The 26,160-nt window shown below is 40.7% G+C and overlaps 1 protein-coding gene across 1 annotated transcript in view; it reads left to right on the forward strand.

The window, feature by feature from the left end:
• Positions 1-25,383, forward strand: part of fgfrl1a (fibroblast growth factor receptor like 1a) — a 137,707-nt gene extending 112,324 nt beyond the window's left edge. Inside the window, exons 4-8 of the mRNA XM_080466244.1 lie at positions 9,781-9,858; positions 19,591-19,884; positions 22,085-22,257; positions 22,341-22,521; positions 24,532-25,383. Of these exons, the coding sequence (XP_080322370.1) occupies positions 9,781-9,858; positions 19,591-19,884; positions 22,085-22,257; positions 22,341-22,521; positions 24,532-25,013 (1,208 nt within the window). The 3' untranslated portion in view covers positions 25,014-25,383. The remainder of the gene's footprint in view (positions 1-9,780; positions 9,859-19,590; positions 19,885-22,084; positions 22,258-22,340; positions 22,522-24,531) is intronic.
• Positions 25,384-26,160: the final 777 nt, after the last annotated feature.

The following is a 26,160-nucleotide window of genomic DNA, read 5'->3' on the forward strand; positions in this document are numbered from 1 at the left end:
ACGCAATGTGTGGTTTCATTGTTTCCAGAGTATCACCGCACTGACTGAGTTTTAATGACGGTGTGTGTTTTAGTTGGGGGGGTTTAGTTGGGGGTAGGTGCGCCGACAGGACGGGGGCTGTTTGTTCTGCTGTTTGATTCAGTCGATGGGTTTGAAGGAAGACAAATCCTCACAACTGCACAGGGTGAGTGGGTCTTGTAGCTTCTTCTTTGCCACGTTCTTTGGTCTTCTGGCATCAGTTTTCTGGGTTTCTGTCTTTAGTCAGAACATTTGTAGCAGCTCATCCTGATCAGGACAGAGCTGTATAACCAGCTTTATAACATAATGGATCAATAGCAAGTCAAAATACAGAATCAGCCACGCGAAGCAGAAGATTGGCTCAGTTGAGGCCCTTTCTTTGTGTTCCGTGAGCCCGTTTACACTACAGAGTAAACATGTTACTGACTGCATGTGACCAGGGGAAGGAAACACTTCTGAAAGGCTGCTACTGAACACCATGGCTGTAGTAAACAGTTCGTCTGCACATGCTCAGTAGAGCCAATCAACACAAAGTTTCCACCGTGGTGTCATGACTCCCGGTCCATATTCTCCTGGTTTTATTTTGACAGTCACCGTAATAACAGTCCAACGTGGTCGTCTGTCCACTAGAATGTCCAGAGCTGCCTAATTGTGGGAGGGTCAAAGAGAGGGCCTACCTTGATTGGGATTGGCTAAACACTATATAGGGTTTAATTTCTGATTGGCTCGTGGGAGCAACACACTTTTTAAAAACTGAAACAAGCCAGGGAGAGAGAGGACAGACTTTCTTCACTTCTGGGGCGTCATTCCAGGTATGGGGACGATTCTTACTGTTAGAAAACCATTAGAAAGCGAATTTTGAATAATATCAGCCCTTTAATGTTTCAATACATAAACAACCAACAGCACCCATTAATGGCCATACATGCAAACTACATTGTTTTCAGTGATTTCTGCCACTTCCTTGTTTTCAAAACGTCTATACGTGAGCGTCTAAACACAAATCAGATTAATTGACCGCTGCCTTCCGGGGCAGATGTGATTAGCTGTCTAGTGCTGTACAGAGACGACCTGCTCCTGTCAGTAAGCAGCAGTCTGTTGGATGGAGCCGTTAGCTGTTAGCATTAGTGCACGCTCATTGGTCTGGCGCATGTGCAATGAGCCAACAGCCACATTTACTGCGCTTCTGTCATTCGTGGCATCTCTCAGGACAGTGACTGTGACATATTTGTGTGATCTTTTTATACCCAGGGACCAGACATAACTCAGGAGCTGCTACAAAGGATTAATGGCTAACATCACACTAACATCACACTCCGGACAATAGGCCTGTTTTTCAAGATTCTCTATATTTTCATGAGTTTATCCAAGTTTCTATGCCAGGTTGCTGCCATGGGTGAAAATCTAGTTCTGAAATTATATGTAAAATACTTGCCCTTTTATGTTTCAACAGTATAATATCGTTTTTTCTCATCTTTATCTTCAGTTACAGTGTTTTTAGCTGCAAAGGTTAGAGTGAAAATTGTCAAAATGTTGCATTGAAGGTTTCAGTTTAATTCAATACCAAAAGCTTTTAACTTTTTAGCCCAACTGGCTCTCTGATTCTTCTCTGGTCTTACCTTTTCTGACAAATAATCCAATTTATGCCTCAAAACCATGATGTTATCTGAATCAACATCTCTACAGAATGTGCAAAGATTTAGAGGATCTGCATCTTCACTCCAGTTCTTCAGTGCTACTGTGTGTTTTCGACTGAAATGTGAAGCTGTTGTTACAAAAATTGAAGTGCAATTTGATAGCAGATCATCCATATTTCTGATTTCATGTTTGAACTTGTTCATGTTCAACATTTTTTTGGTAAACCTGTATTGTTTCACCACATTTACTCCTTTTATCAGTCTGTTTCTTGCTGGTTGCCATAACTTCGCCTCCCGAATGTGAGCTATAATGGCTACGATTCATAAGTGACGTCTTTCCTTGACCACATACAAACGTATGTGGTAGAGTTACCTTAACGCATTAGGATTTTCTAGAAAATATCTTACTATTAACTCTATCATCAAATATAAATGCAAAGCTTGGTTTCTCTGGTAGTTTTTGTGTTTTTTAGGTTTTGGTTATGAGGAGTACTCATGCCAAATGCTGTCATGACGGGAAACCACAACAAACTATCTGCTAAAGACAATGGGATCCTTTTATTATATAAATATGAAAACATTATTCTGTGATATTTCAGACCATTTATACAGCATGCAACACGGTTTGAGCTTTATTTTTGGTTAAAATTGTAGCATGCTACAATATTCATTCCAAGCTGGAAAAATAAACAAAGCAGGAACGCAGGTCAAGCCAAACAATGCGTCTTCTCACGGCACCATGTAAAGTATGCTCAGTTGTGGGAGCCGGAGTCTGAAATATGAAGTAAAGCATCACATCTAGATGAAGGACGAGGCAAGCTGCGGCTCGGCGAAGCCTAAAACTCTTACTGCGGTCAGTTTTAGAGGACTAACGGCGGTTTGCAGGGTTTGTCAGACACACAAACTCCCGTCAGGCCTGCTGGTTTTGGCCGTGACTCGATAACAATCGGCGGTCGGTGGAAGCTGGTGCAGAAACACATACACACCGAGGTCCTGTCCACATATCTAGTGTCTCTATATTAAAACCTGGGAGGACATGACCCTTTAGGAAAACACTGCCCCCCGGACACACACACGCACACACACACACACACACACACACACACACACACACACACACACACACACACACTGGACTGTGGTGACTCATATTTCTGAGTGTGCTCATGTCCAATTGATGCCTTTTCTCTGCAGGCCTGAAAGCAAATACAAGCGAGGGGTTATCCAAATACACACTCACACTCAACACAGGGTACCCAGGCAGTTTTGTGTGTGAGACCTAATGCGGCGCTGAACCAGAGATCGGGAGCCACAAGTGGAGCCAAACAAAGACGAAGCAGCGGAGATTGAAGGAAGAAGAATAAAAACGAATGTGTCTATAATAGTTTATTCTCATTCTGGCTTCGTACACAGTCACAACCTGCGATTACACATATTTTTCCTGTAATGCTGCTCTACATCAGGTAGCTGACATACAAATGATGTTCTCTCGGGGCAATTCTGATGTCTTTATAGCCAGATCAAGTGGAGACACATGAAAATATTCTCACATGTCTTCTGGACGCACCATAAATCTTTGGAATGATCCAACTGGGACGAGAGCAAAGATACCAAGAATACCGAGTTAGGGAAGGAGATTAATCTCCAACTCCAGACCCAAAGAGAAAACGAGTAGTTCACAAGTATCCTTAAAGCTGCTTTAAGTGCTTTTCAGTCCATCCTATTTGTGTGCATCCAAACCTTTTTATTTAGTTGTTTGTATAAATAAACCAAATTAAAATAAATTAAGCTGGCTTTATCTTCAATACATTTTTTGTGTTTTTAGGAACATCGAGGACAAACGAGAGTTGAAGAACAGGACGTTAGAGTTTCTGTGCCAAAGTGTTTGAATGGTCCCTTTAAATTAAATTTAAAAAAAACAAAAAGCTACTGCATATGAATGGTGAAGCTATATAAAAAAAGACTACTTTGCTTACGTGAGCAGCTTGATGTAATTGAAGGTACATTTACTTCCCAAAAAAGATAATGTCAGTGTCACTGAAACTATTAGTTATCTGCTGCAGCAACTTAAAAAAAAAAAAAAAGGAAACGTACAACAAGATGGCTTTATAAAACATCAAATCCATCTTTTGTTGTGACCCAATCGGCGCCAAGACCTGAATCTAACAGAGATGATGTGGAAAACCATTGATGGCCACAGCCGTAGTAAATGTTCCACCTGCATATGTTCAGTAGTGGAGTACTTGGACTTGGTAGTTTTATTTTGACAGTCACCCTAACAATAACTTGATCGTCTGTCCATTAGAATGTCTGAACTCTTCTCTGCGCACGTGTGTGTGGTTTTCATTTTACAAAAAATACAAACAACAGCACCCAATCGATTAAAATAAATTGACTAATTATTGCACAAATTTCGGTAATTAATTGCATTTAATCACATTGTTTTTCTACACGCACGAAACAGAGAGACAAAGTAACACTCAGAGAGAGAGAGAGACAGCACGCACACACTCACACACACACGCCCACATATACAGTATACAGGAGAGCCAGGGAAAGAGAGAAAGAGGAAAAATTAATATTTTACCTGCAAGTATTTACTCCAGCATTAGCAGTTTGGTGGCTCCTGGTCAGCCAACATGGCAACCTGCTGTTTTGCTGCAGAATCACTTCTGTGGTCAGCCGTCAGGAAACTTTTTAAAGTGAAACTCTCTGCCTTAATATTATTACACTCGGTATTGTGCTGCTCTGTTGTCACGGTGCTGCATCCAGAGACGCTGCACATGCTGCTCCAGTAAGGGAGTTAAACAAAAAAATCAACAACAAAAAAAGCCGGAAGTAAACAAAACCGCGTTAATTACATAAAAAAAATTTATTGAGTTAAACATTTAAAATAAATTATATAAATTAACGTGTTATTTTTGACAGCAATAGTAAATATGAAATTTTTCTCAAACTAGAACGCAAAAATTATGCGCTTTCACTTGAAACAACATGTAAATGGGCTTAATACTTGCTAAGAAGGTTCAATCACTTCACTAAATCTCACGTTGAGCACATTGTGTTTGAGTTTTCTTGCGATGTGTTTCAGTCGAATCACATTTTATAGTCGGTGAATGCAGGAATCTATTAAATTCTCACAGTTTTACTTTTCCTCACCACTGGACTGGTGAGATTCAGAAGAATTAGAGTTTGTACCAACGTTTCATATGAAGCTGATATTATCGCTCCAACACAGTGAACATTAACCTTTTTTCTGTTTGTGCAAAGTGTTTCTACTCACTGTGTTATCTGTGAAACTATCTGGATTTGTGTGTGTGTGTGTGTGTGTGTGTGTGTGTGTGTGTGTGTGTGTGTGTGTGTGTGTGTGTGTGTGTGTGTGTGTGTGTGTGTGTGTGTGTGTGTGTGTGTGTGTGTGTGTGTGTGTGTGTGTGTGTACGTGCGTTAGTTGTAGGCAAAAGGGAAAGTATCTGGCAGCTTTGGAAGGTGGAACAGGATCAGAAGAAAACCTTTTGTTGATTAAAAACATGTGAATCTGGGTCGGAATGTTTTCCTCGATGTGTGTTTTCTGCAGGAAACAAACAGCGCAGCATTAGTTCCAACTCTGACCATGAATGACGAGCCGTGTGAAGGCGCCGGCTTGTTAACAGACTGAAAAACGACACTCGTCGCTTCTATAAACTTGAAGAAGACATTTGTAAAGCAGAGTCCTGGAGCTGCAAGTCTTCCACAAGTCTGCTGTAAAACTTGTTTATGTACATATTTAACATATTTAGTAACTTCTTCTGTGTGTATTAACTCAGCTCTTATGCAAACACCTGTTCAAGTTAAGACCGATGGACCTTCGTAGGTTTATAATTTCACTTTAGTACAATCACTCACAGAACCATATTGCATTCACACAAGATCCACCAGGTTCTTCACCACAGATTGATGCTTCAGTACGTCATTAAAATACATTTTAAAAGAACTAATCTCAGATGTGGTTCAGGCCAAACATCCTACCTGCCTCTTAAACTCATCTACAAGTGTGTATTCTTTAAATTCACAATTTTTAAGGCTGCAGTATCTAATGCTTTTGCAACTATATGCTCAATTGAACACAATTCAACTATTTAATTCAACTGTGTTTATATAGCACTACATACAACACAGTCGAACAGTATACAATACAATGTCCTATATCGGTCTCAATACAAGACTTTACAAGGCTCATATATAGAAAAAGTTATTTTACAAGCCTTTTTAGGACACAAGTTTCATAATCTAAAATAAAGTTTATAAAAAAAAACATGGATTTAAACAGCTGTTCTTGAAATATATTTTTTAAAATTATATTCTCAGATGACTTGGATTTTTATTTTTATTTTCTTTTACTTTTTATCGAAGAGACATTGAGCTGAATTTAAACTGTTTATAATTTGTACTTCTTTGCACTAAAACAGTTGAACATATTTGGAGAAAAAAAATTGTTATTGTATTCAGAAATAATGTTATTTTATTGTTCTAACCTACTAAAGATCAAATTTGGCTGCATGTGACCCCTACCTTCACAAATGTGATATTTATTGTAGTTTTATGCTTTAAAAGCATATGCCCCCCCCCCAAGATGTTCATGATCAGTGGCAGCCTTTTTAATCTGAAGTGGTGGTGTTGTGGTTTTTCACTTTGCTGGAGACCCTGCTGCCATTTTGGGTCTGAAGGCAGGGGGAAGGGTTTTCTTTCTGGTTCCCTCCTTGAGGTTCAACCCCCCCACCCCCTACCACCACCACCACCACCAGGCTTCAAACGTGCTGTCCTTTCTCAGAACTCGCCGTGTCGGGAGGGCGGGATGAAGTTTGACGGGAATACCGGCACCTCAAGTTACCACTTAGTTAAATAATGCCAGAGCACATGCACCGACACACCCATGGAGGTATTCATATCACACACACACACCATGTGGTATGCAAGCCTGCTATTATTACCGGCCCCCAGGATGCAGGTCATGCCTCACATTTGCATTTCAAATGTGCCTTTAATGCCATCATCCAAATAGTGATGCTTTAAAGACATTTGGCGCTGCATTCAACGCCTCCAGCTTTCAGGTGGTCCTCTGAACGCTCGCCATACGGACCAACGTGCACCGTAAACAAATCCTTCACCAACTACAAGCGCACGCTGGCACGCTTCATTTCCAGGTGACCCAGGGCTGTTTGGTGCCTTTCAGGTTCAAGTTGAGTTAACAGAACCACCCCCCCCCCCCCCCCCCCCCCTCCATCATTTGCTTTGACAGACTGTCAAACTGGACTGTATCCGCCGTCTAACCTGCCCTGTTTGAGGGGCCCCCTGGTTACAATAGTTCCATCTTGAAGCGGTTCTTAGCATGAAGGTCCAGACAGATGTGGTATCCTTTTCAAAATCAATGACGGAAGACATGCTGAGCGGAGAAAACTTATACACCAGAGAGGAAGCAACATGATCCTGCGCAGTGTGATCCAACACGTACAGTGGAGCTGCACCAGGTCTTCCATAAGACAAACCAGGCACCAGAAATGATCCAGGCACTAATGATTTGCAGGGATTTGAAAGCCTGAAGTTGCAGCATGTGGTGCCTGCGTTCAGAAATCATCATTCTTCAAGAATACTAAAGAAGCTTTGGTACATTTATCTCCGTGACCTGCAAGGGTGTAAACTTATCTATTCAGTGAAATAGAAGCAAAGACAGGTGGCAATAAAAAAAAAAGAAAAAAGCTATCTGATTTAAGAATCTTTTACTTCCTTTATGTCTCTTTCATTTAAGACCATAAATTCAGTAATTTATGAGCAAATTGTGTTTTTGTAGTCCATCTCAGTTACATTTTGTTTGTCAATTCAAAGCAGTTGAATTGAGTCAGCTGGATTTGGTGTTTTGTCTGGAATCCTCATCCAGTCATCAAGTCCAGTTGGCAGAATTCATTTGCTTTGAGTCGTTTCCAGACTGGACAAACGAGATTATTCATCAATTTGTTGGGTATCAAATTCATTATGAACCTTTCTGTGTGGCCCATTTGTATTTTGGAGGTGTGTGTTTACACAACAATGCTGCTCAGAGCCACTGAAAAGTTTTTGAAAATGACTCCTGAGGTGGAACCTTTCAAAAATGTGCTGGTTTTATAACTGACTAACCAATAACAGTAATCCAATGACATCATTTGCCCATGCCGTGTAAATGGTAAATGGACCTCATTGTATAGCGCCTTTCAACTGCCCTAATGCACTTTACATAGTTCATCACATTCACCCATTCACGCACACGTTCACACACCGATGGAGGCTGCAGTCATGCAAGGTACTGTCACTACAATGGGAGTTTGGGGTTCAATGTCTTGCCAAAGGACACTTCGGCATGTAGACAGGTGGAGATGGGAATTGAACCTGCAAAATTCCGATTGGGAGATGACCGCTCTACCAACCAAGCCATCATGCCACCCCCATCGTACTCCTATTGTTGATGTTCACAGCTTATTGTTCTCTGTATGCATGTGTGTGTGGTTTCAGTACAAAAGCAAACAGTACCCACTAGTGGCCCTACAGGAAAACTACACCAATTTCTGCCATTTCTGTGTAAACGCACATTGCTTTCAAAATGTTGACGTGTGAGCACCAAACTTTTCTAGAATGAAAACACTAAAACAATTTCAAGTGAAGAGTTCTTGTGTAAACGGGGCTTTTATGTTTTTCCTATTTTTGTCTTGTTTTAAAATTTCTTCGTGTGTTCCCATTTAATTATGTATTTATTGAAAAATGTTTTTAGGACACTTGGTGATGCAAAAATATCAGTTTTTCCCATTTGGTGCAATTGAACTCAAACTAAAATTTCTTAGTTCAAATACCACATTATAATAGAATCAGGATAGAATCGTCTTTGTTATTCCGCACATCCGTACACATACCTCATCATAAATAACGCATATGACGCAGCAAATTTAGGAGAGCAAAAAAATGCATAAAAAACTGCATGTGCTTCATATATATATGTAAAAGGAGGTACAAGGTTTTCAACATGCAACAGTCAGTTATTGCCCTTTTTATTTCAGTTGTGATGAGCTGTTCAATCTGAATATATGACTGTCATAGAAACTGGTATTAAAGGATAATAGTACTCTGCAGTGTGTAGAAATCCCATTTTCCAACAAGAAATGTGTGATATTTGTGACATGCTGACATATTTGTTTTAGACCTTAATGGTTTGTTAAGTGGAAAATAGTTTAAAGATGTGCGTTAACATTTATTAAAGGCTCATTGAGGAGTGGAGGTGAAGGTCTGTGCTGTCTGATCCAACAGTCACTCTAATGAAGGTCAAACTGCTGCAGAGGTTCATGGTGGTTCTAATGAGTGGTCATAAAATTATGGCTGATTGGTGGATAAACGACTGAAAGGAGGTTTACCAGCAGTGTATTCAATTACATATAATTTTATTATATTATTACAATTCTTACCTACAGTGTATTATATAATTATATTTATTCATTCATTGTATTATTACATTCATCATTATTATATGTTATTATTATATATGTATTATATTATAATAATTATATTATCATACATTTTCTTTTGTTATTACAATTGAATTACAAATACCTGAAAACTCATCATCACAGCCATGAGGTACTTAGTTGCTTTGCTGGTTGAATGAGCTTAAACTCAACTGTCGTCGTGCAGATGAACTCACCCTCCTCAACACGCTTCAACTTTTACCAACTTTAAAACAAAAACTGTTCTAAAAAATCTAAATATTTTCAAACTGATAACATGTTACAGTACTTCCATTATTCTGAGCAACCTGCTTCTAATTTACAATAATTGAGCATTGACTCATGTTTTTTAATGCTGAACAAACGTTCACCACAGCTCCACGCTGAGGCAGCTGCAGCATATAAAACCATTATCAAACGAAGCTGAGAGATCGCTCACTCGCAAGACTTGGGGTTTGTTTTGGCTCTGCGTTTATCTATAATGATAAGAATTACTGCCAAAGCAATTAACTTTTCAATGAAAAGCAAATTTTTTGTAGGTCCACCTGGATAATAAAGACTGGGAATGAAGGGTTACTTTATGTATTTCCCAATAATATTCAGTTTTTTCTTCTTTTTGTGAGCAGATGACTCCAGTTCAAGAAACGGAGCGGGATCATCCAGCAGTGGCTCTGAACACTCCCTCGAGCTGGCCGGGAAGCTGGGTAACTCACTCAATTATCACGTCTATGATCCCATCACCACATACAGTACATCCACATTTCTTTTCACATTTATGTGGTATTTTGTGGCAAATTTTTGAGAAAAAACATTAATCCATTTTGGAATGAAACTGTAATATAGTAAAACAGTGATGCACTGTGAGTACTTCTTCCCCAAAGAACTGTGAATGAGAAAAAAACTGAAAACTGGCATTATAATTGAAATTCTCTCACCTTTTCAAGACATCCAGTAGCCTGTTGTGTGTTTAACACCCGGCACGGGGGGGGGCAGGCACACATCAGGGTGGCTGCTTGTGGAGGTAATTGGCTCTGACAGTGGAGAGCAGTCTATTTGTGTGAGCTGTGTTTTGGTGGGACACATTCTTTACTGTGCCCCCCCCCCCCGTGAATGATATTAGCTACAAGTGTGAACATGACCTGCTCAGTTCTTTGCAATGGGCTCGTCCACTCTCCTACGGTGGATTGATAAGATTGACACTAATCACTTATATGTAACTCTATGTAAGCTTGGAGCGAGTGATGGTATCCTGTGAGTGAAGAAAGCAGTCCTCCACCTGCTGATTACCAAACTATTTGTTTCCTTAAGGCCGGCACACACTACAAGACAATCGGGCCGATTTTAGTCTCAATCTCCTCCTTTTGATCATCGGGAGCACAGGCCTGATTATCGGATGTCTGCAAAAAAGAATCGTGGCTGATTTAACCTGTGGTGTGTTAAGAGTGATTTTGTCGCTATTTATCCGCTAGGAAGGTCTCATAAGGAGAGATCGTACATAATGAACATGTTCAATATTTGCAACGAGAAATCCTGTCGTGTGTTCTGCTCCGAGAGGAGCTGAACAGCAGGGGGGGTGACGTCATGAGTTCCATTATGAAAACCAACCAGGCTGAAAGCAACACTGCTGCTGCAGCCAAAGCCAGAAAGTTACCGATTTACTAATGCCTGACTTCATGAGATTATACGATATCAATTCATTGGACAATATAAGCAGACCTGCAGGGCACAATGATCACTCAGTTTCACTTTATCATTCCTCACTGCTCTTCTTTAACTTTATATTTTCCATCAGTTTGTTTTGAGGCTGTTTCCCTGGTGTCAATGCATTTTGTGTTGGAATATTAATCCCTTATTGTGACGGCAGAGTAGATGTGTGCTTCATAAATTCATGTTTCTGCAGTTCTGTCAGACGTGACCATTATTAGTAACCTCATTATTACAGATCAACCCTCGTGGAGCCAAACAGACCTGAGAACAAGTCAAGAACAAGAACAAAAACATCCTTTAAAGCCTCAATGACCAGGATTTATTTTATTATGTCAAAAAGATCGCTCTCAACGCCCTGTCTCCGCTTCACTGTGTTCTGAGTACCCCACGTGGGCAGGACAATCCATGCACCAATTAGATAGGCAGGTCAAGAGATCTGATTGGTCAGGAGACGACGCTTTCATTCTGCAGTTAAACATCAGAGCACCAGGTGATTTATCCCAGTAAGAAGTGGATCTGCTTCGCAGTCTGGAAATCCCAGGGTTTATCCTGAAGTTACCTTGATAAAAGAAAATCCTGAGTCGTAACAGCGGCCCGAGGTTGATTTGTGACAACATGTTTGTTCACATCTACATCCCGTGTTTTACACTGAAGTCACGTTTGACTACGCGAGATTTGTAATATTGCTCATGAAGAACATAGACCTATATATATAGTTTTAGGTTAGTGTGTGGTGAGCGCCGTCGTTCACACCACACACCATCAGATCAGAAGAGAGAGATCTTGTGCGATCTGTCTTTTGTGATCATTAAGTCTCAGGTCTCTAAATCTGTGAAGATTTAAAAAATCCTGTAATGTGTGCCAGGCTTTAGAGATCCACCGGACCCTCACTAAAACAGGGGTGTCAAACTCAGATCCTCAATACCTGAGTTCGATACGTGCTGTAGACACTCTTGAAAACCACACATTTGTTGGAATATTACAGTGAAGCTGAATGCCGACAGATACAACTGCTCCCATCAAAAGACTGTAAAGTCATGGAAGGGAACCAACAGGAGCCTGACTCTCAACAATTTACAAATACTGTATATTTCCTGTATTAAACTCGTTCAAAACTCAATTAAATGTTTTTAAATCTCACAAAAACCTAAATTCTGGTATCGGTGATGACAAAAGAGAGATTGTAATTCTGCCTTTAAGTATGCAGGAAGATTAGCAGAATGTGATATCAGCCATGAGTTTAAGGCCCCGTTTACATGTGAAAACGTAAAACCTTTGTTGGGCTTTGTTTGGTCGTTTACATGACGACGGCGCTCGGAGCCACTGAAGAAAACACTTCATCTCCGTGGAAACGGGGGAAAATGCATTTTTTCTGAAAAACTTTTAATTCACACTACGGCTGGAGTATAGACAGACGACCAAGGTGGATTGTTATTACGGTGACTGTCAAAATAAAACTACCAAGTCTCAGGAGATTATGGACTGGGAGTCATGACACCATTGAGGAAACTTTGACCGTTCTCTAGTACCCATACTGTCCATACTTGTGCTCTCGTGTACTCGTGAAACTACATCAGTGGGAGACCAAGTACGGTTCCAATTCTGAGGCCGTTTCTCACCGAGTACACATGGAATACCCAGATGTATCCTCGCTCCGCCCACTTTATCAAGGAGGCATCGACACTGACCTGTGCAGACTTGGGAAGCCAATTTACCCATAATGCATTTGGCAAGAGATGGTGGAGGAGATCCAGTAGGAGAAAACACACAACGGTGCGTAAAAACTCTTAATATTAGGGTCATTGTATAACAGAGTGTAGTTTTAAGAGTGTTTTAGGCGAGAATATAGTTGTTTAAAATGTTGTTATGAGGTTGATAATTCAAGATCACGTTTACTTAAACATTTGTTCTGGAGTTTTCAGAGATTGTGGATCCAGACTGAGATGAGGCTGGTTGTGAATCTCTACTGTGGTTAAACATGAGATATAAATGTTTTTGTGTAAATCTAACGGTGTTCATGTAAATTTGTATTTGCTGCTGAGGGGAAAGATCATGTTTAAAACTATTTAACTTGATTTGATGTTTAAAATGAGAGGTGAAGGTACTACTGGCCATATTGTTTTGTCTCAATCGAACAAATGTGTGCGTGTGATGACGTGTCGGTCTTTATCAGGTGACCGGCGAGATGACCCTCTGAGGAAGACTACAGATGCAGCTGAAACATGTCAGCAAGGTAGAATCTTTCCTTCATATACTTGTCGTTAAAAAATAGTCTGAAATATACGTGTTTAGAAGGACAAACTGAACAATTCAACTATCAATAAACCTCCTTTGGCATCACAAATAACTAGAGAGGAAAAGTTTTCTGTTTAGGTAACAGATGTGTTGTGGCTCTGCAGGAGGAAGAATTAGAAGGTGACACCATCAATCAGCAGTACAGCAGAATGCCTGATGACCAGCAGGAGCATCAGTGTCAACATAACGATGCTCCTGGAAACCCTGAAGCTGGAGTCATGACACCTCCAGGAGAGAAAGGGTCCAGGATAGGAACATTGTTGACCTGCACTATCACTGCAGGGGTTCCTGGGAAATAAAAGAAAGAACTTTAGAATTTTTAAAAACTGTAATTTTTCTATGTACATAATGTTTCTAACTTGTGTTTTTACTGTTGTAGGTTCTGCTGAAGTTAATTAAATAAAGTTTCCTTTATCTTCTGCTTGATATCTTTCTTTGTTCGACAGTGTAAGCGATGTGTGTATTTATGTATTTACTCTCACACAGTATAAGCCATTTATGTATTCTAAAGAGAAGTTACAGCTAATGATTAGAGTGCTTAACTGTAGGATGTATATTAGACAAATGTAATACAGTACATATTAATGACATGACCAGAAGGATGACAACAAGCAGCAGGTATGTGAAAAGCTGGTTAATTCATTTATTAAACATCAGGGATCTTCAGTAAAACAGTAAAATAATTGTTTGTATTAGTAGGACATTTCTGATCAGCTGCTTTTATTGTTACTTAACTTCAAGGAGATGAATAGTAAGATAAAGGCTTATAGGAGGTAGAAGTAATAGTAACACTGTACTATACATTGTACTATACACTGTACTATGCACAGCCTGTATGTGACAGAAAAGATACTATTTTACAATAATGTTCAATAAAGTTTAGACAGGCAACAGGGTGGCTCACTACCTGCAGGAAGGTTCTTAATCGGTGCAATGTGATCTGGGTGACAGTGCTCAGACTGCCCCCCCCCCCCCGCCCCCCCCGCCACCCGGAAACGGATAAGCGGAAGAAAATGAATGAATGAGGCAACAGGTTCCTCCTCCTCCTCAGCTTCAGGGTCCATCATCCAGCCATGACAGCCACCGTCATCAAGTACTCGTGTTCCGACTCTCCATTAATGTCGATGCGTCCTCATAAATTTTCATTTCCGCACTTCTGAGGACGCCTCGCAAGTAGTTACTCATGACGTATGTGAGTACACACTGGCTCTCTAAGGATTGAAAAACAGCCTTTGTTCTGATTGGCTCTACTGAGCATGTGCAGAAGAACTCGTTTCTGCGGCCGTGGTGAATATGCACAGTAGCAGCATTTCAGAAAAATTGCATTTTCCCCTTTCACGGAGACAGAGTCAGAGCGTTTTCAAAACATAGTGTTTGCAGCTGCTCCGAGCACCGTTGTCGCAAACACGGACTCCCGAAACATAACGCCAGTTTTCCACTTTCACTCTAAAATGACGTGTAAATGAAGCCTCAGACTTGAAATATCCTCCCGAATCACCGAACATTAGAAATGTTTCACTTCCCATGTATTTCAGTGACTTTCCTGTACGGCAATGATCCTCAACCACAGTCCAAATCCTCAAATCTTTAACATGACGATTAGAGTAAGAATAATTCATTTTTCAACCTGCAGCCAAAAATGTTCCCACTGAGTAAAAACCTAGACTGTCTTAGTATGTGGATTACGAGCACGCACACTTACAAACACACACACACACACACACACACACACACACACACACACACACACACAGACCCCCCCCCCTCCCCACACACACACACACAGTGTTTCCTCTTTTTCTGAAGTGGCCCCTGAGATCCAGAACAAGCCTCTCCTTTAGTTCGCTCTGGCTCTCACCTCTTCCTCCTCCTTACTTTTTAACTTCACCCTTGCTTCTCCTCTTTCTCTCTGTTTTTCTTTCTTGCCACATCTTCCTGCAGCCCCTCTTCTACCGACTCTTTTCACTGTTTAACACGTCGTCTCTGTTGCGCCACCACTTTCCATTTCTGCCATCTGTTTTTAGCGCCGTGTGCCTTCACCTCCGTCTGAACTCTGCTCATCCTTTATTTTTTCCATCTGTTTTCTTCCCGACTTGTTTGATTTGGTTCGTATCAGCCGGCTCATTTCAATCACACCTCGCTGTGATCTGGATGTCCACCAGTCTCGTCTTCATCCAGCTGCACATTGCTTTGGCTCGCTCTTTCTCTTCTTTAAAATTAATTTAATGCAGCGACTGAATTCATGTAGCCACCGTAGCCCCGTATTAATCCTCTATCCTTTCTTTCTGTTAAATCTATTGACTCTGACTGGTGGCGGTTCAGCTGCAGTCCAGTAGCTTTCCTCAGACTCCAGGGGGGTGAGACTTTCCGGTATGTTTGTTTTGTCATGCAGCCCAGCTCCGGGCCCGTCTGCAGAAAGTAATGCGCCAGTAGAGAAATCTCCCAATTTGAGCACACAGGCACATCACATAACTCTTCCTCCCGGTTTGTTTACCCGGGGCTGGAATAATAACTGTGTCTAAAGAAAGAGATGCAACTCGCAGTAGTTTGGGGGAGATTTATGGCCCCCGGTCGATGGTTATCTGCCGTGGCTGGAACACCGGGGCCATAAAATCAAGCGCTCCTGTGAATGATTTCCTCTCTTCGCTCCCTGCTGGATTCCCTTTCACCACTTTGATCTGCTGATGCTGGAGGTTTTGTTTTTTCAAGGAGCACATGTGTGTGGAGGAACATACATTGATTCAAACGGGAAGGGGTCAGTGTCCAGCAGCTTTATTCATTTTTAAGGAGAGATATGTAACTTTAAATGACAATAAGGAGTTAAGTCATGCGACTGACAAAGGGATGTGGACTCCGGTGTCATAGTGGGTGGTTAAAAGCTGGATTTTTACAAAAACTTTCATTGATGCAACATTTGAAGGAAATTTGTGGCTTTTCAAGCAACAATTTGTTCTGTTGTGTTTGAGGAAACCCACTTCTTGATGCTTTGCTCTGAAACCAAACCTTTAAAACACACATATGCCAACCCACAGCAGATCTTTCGCCTACATTAATATTTATTGGCTTTTGTTACCAAACAACAAGACATTTAAACATAGTTATTGTATTGGTTTAGCTTTTCCAGGTATCTGAAGGTATGTTACTGATTACTTTTTACTTTACCCTCCCTCAGCTGTACTTTGCCCTTCTTTTAACTTCAAGTTGCATCAATGATGGTTGAAGCAAAGACTTCTTCTTAGACTTTCAACAATAAAGATCTTTCAAAAGTGTTTAAATCAGATTCATAGTGTTATATAAACTCTAGATAGGTTGTTATCTGGTTTCATTAATTACAGTTTTTTTCAGTCGCTAACAAGCGTTTGTCCAAACAGTTGTCACATTTTCAAAACTCTAAATACAATTAGCACAGCATCGGTTTTCTGTGGCCATACCATTCACACATTTCATGTCGTTTTCACACAATATGCAGTCAGTAAACACATTTCCATAATGCTTACATTTTCTTAACAGACAAGCTGTACCTCCCAACAAAACTATGGATTGTTTTTGGAGTATTTGCGAATGTTAACACACAACATCCCACAATGGCAAAAACAATATTCCAAACCTTAAATACAGTAGAAAAACGTCTGCTTCTGCAATGATGAGTTCAAAAACAATATATCTCAGTTGATAATAAACAAACAATTGAATAATTTACACACAGCTGATTTAGGTCTATGACCATCAACCACGTGACCAGATGTCCCTCCTTGAAGCTATGGATGCTGGCTGCAGGGACATCACAGTTGATGATTGCCACGGGTGGATCCGACATAGCAAGCGGTTCTATCCCAGGTGCATCGCCTTGGATAATATCAGATGCGATGTTGATGAAAACATGTGGCCGAACCCTGAAGATCGCAGAGATTAGCTACAGTAATTTTTTATTTTTTTTTATTTTTTTTAGTTCTCCCTTTTTTATCTTGGCTTTTTGCAGTTGTTTTTTTGGTCAGAAGGCTCTTATTTGTTTCATGGATATTTTGTTCACTGTAAGCAATACTGTAACTTTTTCTGTTCTATCATACTGTAAAAAGTATTTCTACTGTACCTCCTGAAGTAAAAAGTAAAGGAAAAACATGATTTGCTTCTTACTGGAATGCTTTGAAATGTGGACATACAGTTCCCAACCAAGAAATTTAGTGTGAAAATGGTGGATTGCATGTTCCATCCATCCATTATCTATACCGCTTATCCAATGCAGGGTCGAGGGGGGGCTGGAGCCTATCCCAGCTATTAGCAGGCGTTAGGCAGGGTACACCCCTGGACACGACGCCAGACTGTCGCAGGGATTGCATGTTTTGCATGCAAATACCTGTAAAACTGAAACATAAAACTCTATGCAGTTTTTGTAATGTCAACAATAGCAAGTATTTTGAAACCTGGTGTACTTTGATTGACTGAATGTACCTTGTGAAGTGAAAACAAGTGTTATTCTTTGACAGAGTTATTTAATTGAGTCAGATTTCCAGTGTTTTGGTAAAGGTAGTGTGTTCAGAGAAAGATATGTTCTATTTTGAAATGAAGAGTTAGTATATATCTAACAAAATGTGTTTTTGAGAAGAAAATTCTCCATTTGGCCAATTGTGTTTTGTAGGTATGAATCTGTGTTAAGAGTTTAGAAAAAGTATCTGAAGTATAGGTAAGCGCTTGTTAGCGATTGAAAAAAACTGTAAGTTAATCATGACCTGTCTCTGCTGTATCAATCACAGTCTTACACAAACAATTTTTTTAATGTTTGCATTTGTGCATATGCACACCATCTTTGTCAATAAAGCAAAAAATTCAAGTTTATTTTTGTAGTGGGCTACATTGCAGAATCTCTACTTTTTAAACTCTTAATTAAAGCTAAATAGAATAGAACAGAAATACTTCATTAATACTGCAAAGAAATTATTTTAGTACTTTTACTAAATTATGTTTTAAAAGCTGAATAGCCTGTCCCAGAATAATTGTAATAGTAGTATTGTACATAATATTATTCAGATTTTCTTATTAACCCTTTAAAGGAAATGGCCCCTTCTATCTGGCAGAAATGAAAAAATTTTCAACAAGCAGAATGAAATGATGCACTAATCATGTGAATAATGTGACAGTGAGTTTAAAAGAACCACTGCTACAATAATTCATTATACACAATATTTTTAGATGCTCCAAACTTAACTCCAACACCAAAATCCATTATACAAAACATATTTCCGGAGTTTTCCTAAAGTTTTTCCGATATTTGGACACAACAATTATTGAAATAGATCTTGCAGCTGCAGAGTTGTGGATTTAACTTTAACAACCAACAAGCACTCGCCCAGTACAAAATCTCACATGAGCGGGAAGACTAGACTCTTGTGTCACAGATAAGAGGAACTGATTCAAATAATTTTGCTCAATTTTCTCAAACAAAACAATTAAGGTTTATGACAACAAATGAGGTTGTGTATGTGCAGAGAGGCACGCCGCCATATGTTGTTCAAGCACAACAGAGTGTTGTATTTAGTCCTGAATTACCCTCCATCCCCTCCCCTGGCTGACAATGATTTCATTTTTCGTGTTTACTCACTGCGTGGATACTTGTGTCAGCGTGTCGTTACCAGGACAAACAGAAGCCTCTTCACTCCGGCCGCAAACAGCCTTGTATGCAAATGTAGATTAATATTAACTTCAAACAAATTGATTTCATAGTGCAGAATGGAAAAGCTACATGCCAGCGGTGAATATTGTTGGGGCAGAAAATGAATTTGTAATCACATTAGTTTCTGCAGATGTCTGCGTGCATAAACAAGGATTTCACCATCAAAACATCAGATTTAGTGAAATGAGAATGCACAGTTCCTGGAGCCAAACAAGCATTCATACGATATGTGCACCTCAGTGTTCTCTGCTGACATCTTTCATTTTCCTCAGCAAAAACAAAAAAAAATCTTCAAACTGCAGGAAAGGAGTCACTTTTTCTTTAAAAGAAAATGCAAGACATAAAGACATAATGGAAGAAGTCTTTTTGTCACAGTTTCTTCTTCTTCTTCTTCTTCTTCTTCTTCTTCTTCTTCTTCTTCTTCTTCTTCTTCTTCTTCTTCTTCTTCTTCTTCTTCTTCTTCTTCTTCTTCTTCTTCTTCTTCTTCTTCTTCTTCTTCTTCTTCTTCTTCTTCTTCTTCTTCTTCTTCTTCTTCTTCTTCTTATTATTATTATTATTATTATGTAATTAATATTATTTTTTTCATTTAAAGCATCTTTTCCGGCACGCAAGAGCACCATACAGGCATACATTTACAACAGTGCAATAAAAACAGTTGAAAAAAAAATATATATATATATTTTATTTATTTTTTCCAGATTGCAGCCCTTGCTCATGACTTCTTCCTCTCCTCTTGCTCTCCTCTTCCTCTCCTTCACGCCCGCAGTGCGACCGCGCTTCACGCAGCCAGCCAAGATGAGGAAGCGAGTCATCGCCCGGCCAGTGGGCAGCTCGGTGCGCCTGAAGTGCACGGCGAGCGGGAACCCTCGCCCCGACATTGTGTGGCTGAAGGACAGCCGGCCACTAGTGGACAACAACAGCGGCGCGGCGGCAGAGGGCAAGAAGAAGAGATGGACTCTGAGTCTGAAGAACCTGACACCCGAGCACAGTGGGAAGTACACCTGTCACGTCTCCAACCGGGCCGGAGAGATCAACGCCACCTACAAGGTGGAAGTGATACGTGAGTCGACGCAGAAACTCGATGCACAACGTCAAACGTTGAAGCTTTGAAAGGAAGTTTTCACACTTGTGTTAAAAAGAACCGGCTGGTTCAAGTGTCTCGGCCCAGAGTTAATCACCACTTAGTCGTCTTTGATAAAACGAAACACTTTCCAAACTGAATCACAGGTTTTATTGAGACACAAGTGATCACTTTTTTTTGTGGAATAGTTCCAACTCAAGATAAGTTAATAATTTAATGACTTTATTTCAAGAAATTGTTGAAGAAGGTGTCACTCACTCAACATTGTTTATGTAAGAGTAAGAGAGAATGGAGGCATGTCGAATCATTTCCTGCTGTGACACAGCAGGAAAAACCTGTGGTGTTTTAGTTTCCAGGCACTGGCAGGATAATACACAGCAAACATTAGAGGACAGTAAGTAGTACACAGTACGCCTATTACGGTCATGCTGAGAGGGAGGCGTGAATTAATTGAAGCGTAAAAAGACTTTTCTTTCCTTTCCGAAGCAGACTAAAGGCTCGGATCTGGCCAGAGAAACAAGCAAGGAAATTGTAAAAAATTTCTAAGAAAATTTATATTTTTTTAAATAAATTTCTTAAGAGCAGCGGACACAACATTGAGATCTGAGCTGAGATATCATTGATGCTGCCATGAAAGCCTCAAAGCCTGAGTGAATTTGTAAAAACATCCATAATGCAACAGCTATAGGAGAAGTTTTGTGGATATTTCACTTCATTTATTGTTGAGATTGGAATCATTTCCATTCATAATTAATTGTTTTTGTGAAAATTAACAAATTTTCCTCACCTATATTCGGCACCACAATGAAGAAAAATTGTATAGTTTCAATGTAAAGGCAAGATGAAGTGATTGAGGAGTGGTTGGCGGGTGAACAAGCTGCATATTCAGGATGGAAATGGTTGAGTTTCACTGTTGACAGCGGGAAGTGTGTTATGACGAGCGCTGTCGGGCGGGTGTTTGCTGATGCATCAGCTCTCTTTAGAAAGCTGCAAAAGCCTTTTGGATGTGAGGTGATTTAATGTTGAACCGCTTGGTGCAGTGTGTGTGCGTGCATGCGTGCGTGTGTGCGTGCGTGTGTGACTGAGCGCTTGCATGTGCTGAACCGTAATCAAACGTTATAGGTCTGTTGAGAGGCTCAAACTAGTTCTCTTTACTCTCACTTTACTCGCCACATCTGTTCCACATTAAACTGCAGCTGGAGTCTTTCCTGAAAAGCACACACATCGGAGGGGAAACAAATCATGCCTTGCTTTTGTCAAATGGGACTTTTTATTTTTCTTGGTTCAGTCAGGTGACAGTTAAAACACACAAAAACGTGTATCAAAACACATCCAGTGTGAAAACTAAGCTTTAAGATAGATATTTATCTGCCTCAGCTGATCATGTCAGATCTTTCTTTTTAAGTTCCTGGACCGAGACCTGTGGACATCGGCAATCCACCTGTGAACTGTCCCTGAATGCATCACGTAAAGACACAAAAGCAACAAAAGACACTCAGTAAAATGGCTTTCTATATATTTAGCTGAATCCACTTATTTGAATGCACAAATCTTAGTATTTGTTTAAAACTTTGGATTTCTTTGTTGAAGACTGAATCATTGTCATAGAGAACAAAATTTGAGTAGAATGAGCTTTTTCTCGATTTTCAGATTTCTTAATTGATAATCGGAACAGTTTAATAGACTTGCACATATTAATATGCCAGAGCTATTTTCCATCTTCAATAAAAAGAGGAAATCTTCACACAAAAAACTAATATTGTTGATTTACGGCCACACAAACCAGGATCTTTCTTAAACTCATCCGTCAGTGTATCCAGCGTGCGCTTACACAAATAGTTCAATGACTTTGAGCTCTATCGCACTATAATTCAATCATTCAAACTGCATTTCAATGTTTCTACTGTCACACATGCTACTGTAAACGTCTCCACAAGCTTCTGAAAGTCAATAAATTTTTACTGTGATACATGCAACACCCATCTCAATTTAACAAGAACATATTGTGTAGATCTGTTTGTGTGTCTTCAGCTCAGGAATCAGAATTTGTGTTGTTTTGAGCAAATCATGCTTTAAAGCATTCAACAGATTCAACCAGTGTAATTAAACTGAGTAAGAATAGAAGATTCTATTCTTTTCGTTTTGACTGGAGTTGAATTAGACGGTTTTCTTCTCGCAGAGCGAACGAACTCCAAACCCATCCTGACCGGGACTCATCCCGTCAACACCACTGTGGACTATGGAGGAACCACGTCCTTCCAGTGTAAAGTCCGCAGTGACGTCAAGCCGGTGATTCAGTGGCTCAAGAGAGTGGAGCCCCGAGACGAGAACAAATTCAACTCCACCATTGAGGTGAAATACAAAACTAAACTACCATGGAGATACAGCATGTTTCAGGAGTACCGTTTGAGTAGAAGATGTTGTGCTTGTTAAAGGTTGGGGACCATCGCTTTGTGGTCCTGCCGACAGGAGAAGTCTGGTCCCGTCCTGACGGATCATACCTCAACAAACTGCTGATCACCAGAGCGAAGGAGGAGGACGCCGGCATGTACATTTGCCTGGGAGCCAACACCATGGGATACAGCTTCAGGAGCGCCTACCTCACCGTGCTGCCAGGTAACAACAGGAAACAGTTGTTTTTTAACAATTCCACCAAGAGTGGTATTCTTCATTAGTCCTCAACATGAGTATGATATAAATCATCAAAGGATCTCGGTGCAGAACAAGATTTATAGTGAGTGAAACAAAACGTGGACTCGTTTGGAGATTATATGTGAAAATTTTTCTTCTTTCATTTTAAATATTCAAATAATTAATTGAAAATGTTGCCCCAACCAGAGCAAGACGCCCTTTTCTCTCTTTGTTTACCTTTCACTGTTGTTTACCAGTTGTATTTTTTATTTATTTTATTTTTTAAATATTTTTTTTTTTTCACCTGTTAGTCTCAATTTCTGTTCTGTAGTTAATTGTTAGTGCGTGTTCACATCCCCTGTTTAATCCAGACCAGAGTCTTTTCAGGGAAAAACCGTTTCGTTTGGGTGACGTGAACACTGCCCCGAACTCTGAACCCCAGTGAACAAAATCTCTGGTCCCCTTCAAAAGCATCTATCTCGGGTTCTTTACAATCTTTCTAGTGGGCAGGGTGAGAGGATGTGATGTAGTGCGCATTGCACTGGGTAGTAAACAATCCAAGCTAACCGCGCTAAACAGAAGAAGCAGAAAGAAGAAGTTGGAAAATATTTTTCAGGCAGATGTAGAGTAGAGAGAAAGAAGTAGAGAGGAAAAGGTAGAAGTAGAGAGGGAGACGTAGAGAGGACTTGGGAAAAGAGGAAGAATTAGTGAATGAAGAAGAGGAGGAAGTAGTGAAGAAGTAGAGAGGAAGAGGTAGAGAGGAGGAAGTAGTGAGAAAGAAGCAGAGAGGAAGAGGTAGTGAGGAAGAGGGAGAGAGGAAGAAGAGGGGAGGAAGTGGAGAGGAGGAAGTAGAGAGGAAGATGTAGTGAGGAATACGTAGAGAGGAATATAGAAAAGAGGAAGAAGTAGTGAGGAAGAGGTAGAGAGGAAGAGGTAGTGAGGAGGAAGTAGAGAGGAAGAAGTAGTGAGGAAGAAGTAGTGAGGAAGAAGTAGAGAGGAAGAGGTAGTAAGGAGGAAGTAGAGAGGAAGAGGTAGTAAGGAGGAAGTAGTGAAGAAGAGGTAGAGAGGAAGAAGTAGAGAGAAGGAAGTAGAGAGGAAGAGGTTGTGAGGAAGAAGTAGAGAGGGAGACATAGAGAGCAATAGGGAAAAGAGGAGGGAGTAGAGACGAAGGGGTACCGAGAAAGATGAAAGGAAGAGAGGAAGAGGTAGTGAGGAGGAAGGAGAGAGGAAGAGGTTGTGAGGAAGAAGTAGAGAGGAAGAGGCAGTGAGGAAGACTCATTGATTTCTGGTCAGAAGACTACACATCGCGGTTGTTTGTGGTTACCCATTGGCCACAAGCTCAAACGAGCAGCTGGTGTAATTGCATGATGTTTTCCAGGTGGTTTGATTTGGTCTGTAATGTCAATGTGAACCAACTTCCGGACTATCTGAATGTGAAAGGCCTCAGAATTACCTGTGTATCCAAGACCTAGGAAGGCTGTTCCAGACTTTCTGCACTGTGTCCGCAGATCGCTTTCGACTTACACATGGTTCCAATCCTGCTACGTTCACGTCAGTACGCGTTCCATAACGTGACGATCCCGAAAATATTTCCACTTCTGGTGGCCGGCGTTTTCCTCTTTTCCTAAAGTATTAAATTTCCCTCCAGGAGTTCTGAGCCATCTGGCTCTTTATATTCTTTTAAATTGCGATTATACAGACGAGGAAACGGAGGATCTCCCCACACAAGCTCAGTAGACGTCCATTGTTGTTGTTGGTTGGTCTGGCGCAACGCGGTCAGTGCCTTCAGTCCGTGTGGTCACAAACATTAGCCTGCACCCGGTCGACTACAGAGGGGTCAGTGCAGACCCTCACACATAGTGGATGATGATATTCACGTCACACGGACCAACGCGTACTTTCAAGTATGTGGAAAATAGTAATCAGCCTCAAGATATCAGTAGAAAAAAACTAAAACTCTGGTGATCCTTCAATGATTGTTTGGCTTGTTTGCAGATCGAAAGCCCCCCCCCGTCCCCGTGCCCACCGCCACCTCCGGCAGCCTCCCATGGCCGGTCATCATCGGGATTCCGGCGGGTGTGGCCTTCATCTTCGGCACTGCCCTCCTCTGGTTCTGCCGGTCAAAACGCACCTGCTCCTCCTCCTCCTCCTCTTCCTCCTCCTCCTCCTCCTCCTCCTCCTCCTCCTCCTCCACTTCTTCGTCCTCCTCCTCCTCTGCCCTGCCCGCCACCCAGCGTCTCCCAGCGGCCGGCCGGGACCGGGCCGGGCCTCCCGCTGCCCCCCCACCAGCGGGTGGGGACAAGGAGCGCCTCTCCTACGAGGATTACATCGCTCACCAGCAGCTGCTTCTGGCTCAGGGCAGCGCCGCTCTGGCCCCCAAGGTCTACCCCAAGATCTACACTGACATCCACACTCACACGCACTCGCACGTGGACGGGAAGGTGCACCAGCACCAGCACATCCACTACCAGTGTTAGCGGCGGCTGGTGCACGCCGAACGTGGACGCTCTCACGCACGGACCTTGGATCACAGGATCACGTTTGTGTGTGAACGTACGCAACTCAAAGCACGAACAATGAAGAATGTGAAGAAAGAAGGTTTTTATTTTTCCTCATCTAACATTTCTTAAAGCTTTTTTTGAAGCCTCGGCTAACTGCAGGTTCAAGGAAACTTCAGCCACAACCTCCTCAGTCACAGAGAATCAACACCTCGCTCACGCTACAAGGTTTCAAATATCACCACGTATGTAGATGTATATGTATAAATGATTCTATGGTATTTAGCATGCTGCTTCGTTTTGGGTCATCTATAAAGAGGAGTACAGTGTACTCAGAGTGTATCTCAGGAAAGTTTGGATTTCCTCCAGCAGTTTATTTTCTGGCTCATCCCTTCACTTTCACACAATTCTCTTCTTTTTCCTTCACTTTAACTTCAACCGGAGCAAGAATCCGCATCAGGAACGTTGCTTCCAATCCTTTCCAGACTTCAGGGCTCAGAGCTGGATCTTCAGATATGTCGCAGATTCTTCTGCTTCTATTATGAGATTTGGAGGCTTTAAAGAAGAAAGGGCTTCACGTGAAGTTGTGTGTTGTGAGGATGAATCTTCTCCTCCTTTAATCAGAGCTTCAAATCTGCTTCATCCACACTGGCTTCACTCCAAAAACAGTCCTTTCTTTAATACATTTAAAAAAAACAAAAAACAAAATGCAGACATGAACACTACGGGTGGATCTCAAAGGAAATTCAATGGAATATTTAATTTCTCCTATAATTCAATTTAAACGGAAAATTGTGGGAAGAAGAATTTCAAGCAATATTAATATATAATCTCAATATTTCATGAAATTACAGGCCAGAATCGTAACAATTGAAGCTTGAGTGTTTCAGTTTATATGTAATGAGTGACAAAAAAGTTTTGATTCCAGTCATTCAGTTTTATCATCAAACTCTAATTTGATTTAAATATTTCCATTAATATATATATATATATATATATATATATATATATATATTACATTCATTGCATAAAAATTGTAATATTTTGAACCCTTACATGCCATGAAAATATAATATTAGATTAAAATATTTAACATCAGATGTTTTTCCTCCTTTTGACATGATTA

Source organism: Lipophrys pholis (genome assembly GCF_963383615.2).
Source record: "Lipophrys pholis genome assembly, chromosome: 6".
In the NCBI taxonomy this organism is placed as follows: Eukaryota; Metazoa; Chordata; class Actinopteri; order Blenniiformes; family Blenniidae; genus Lipophrys; species Lipophrys pholis.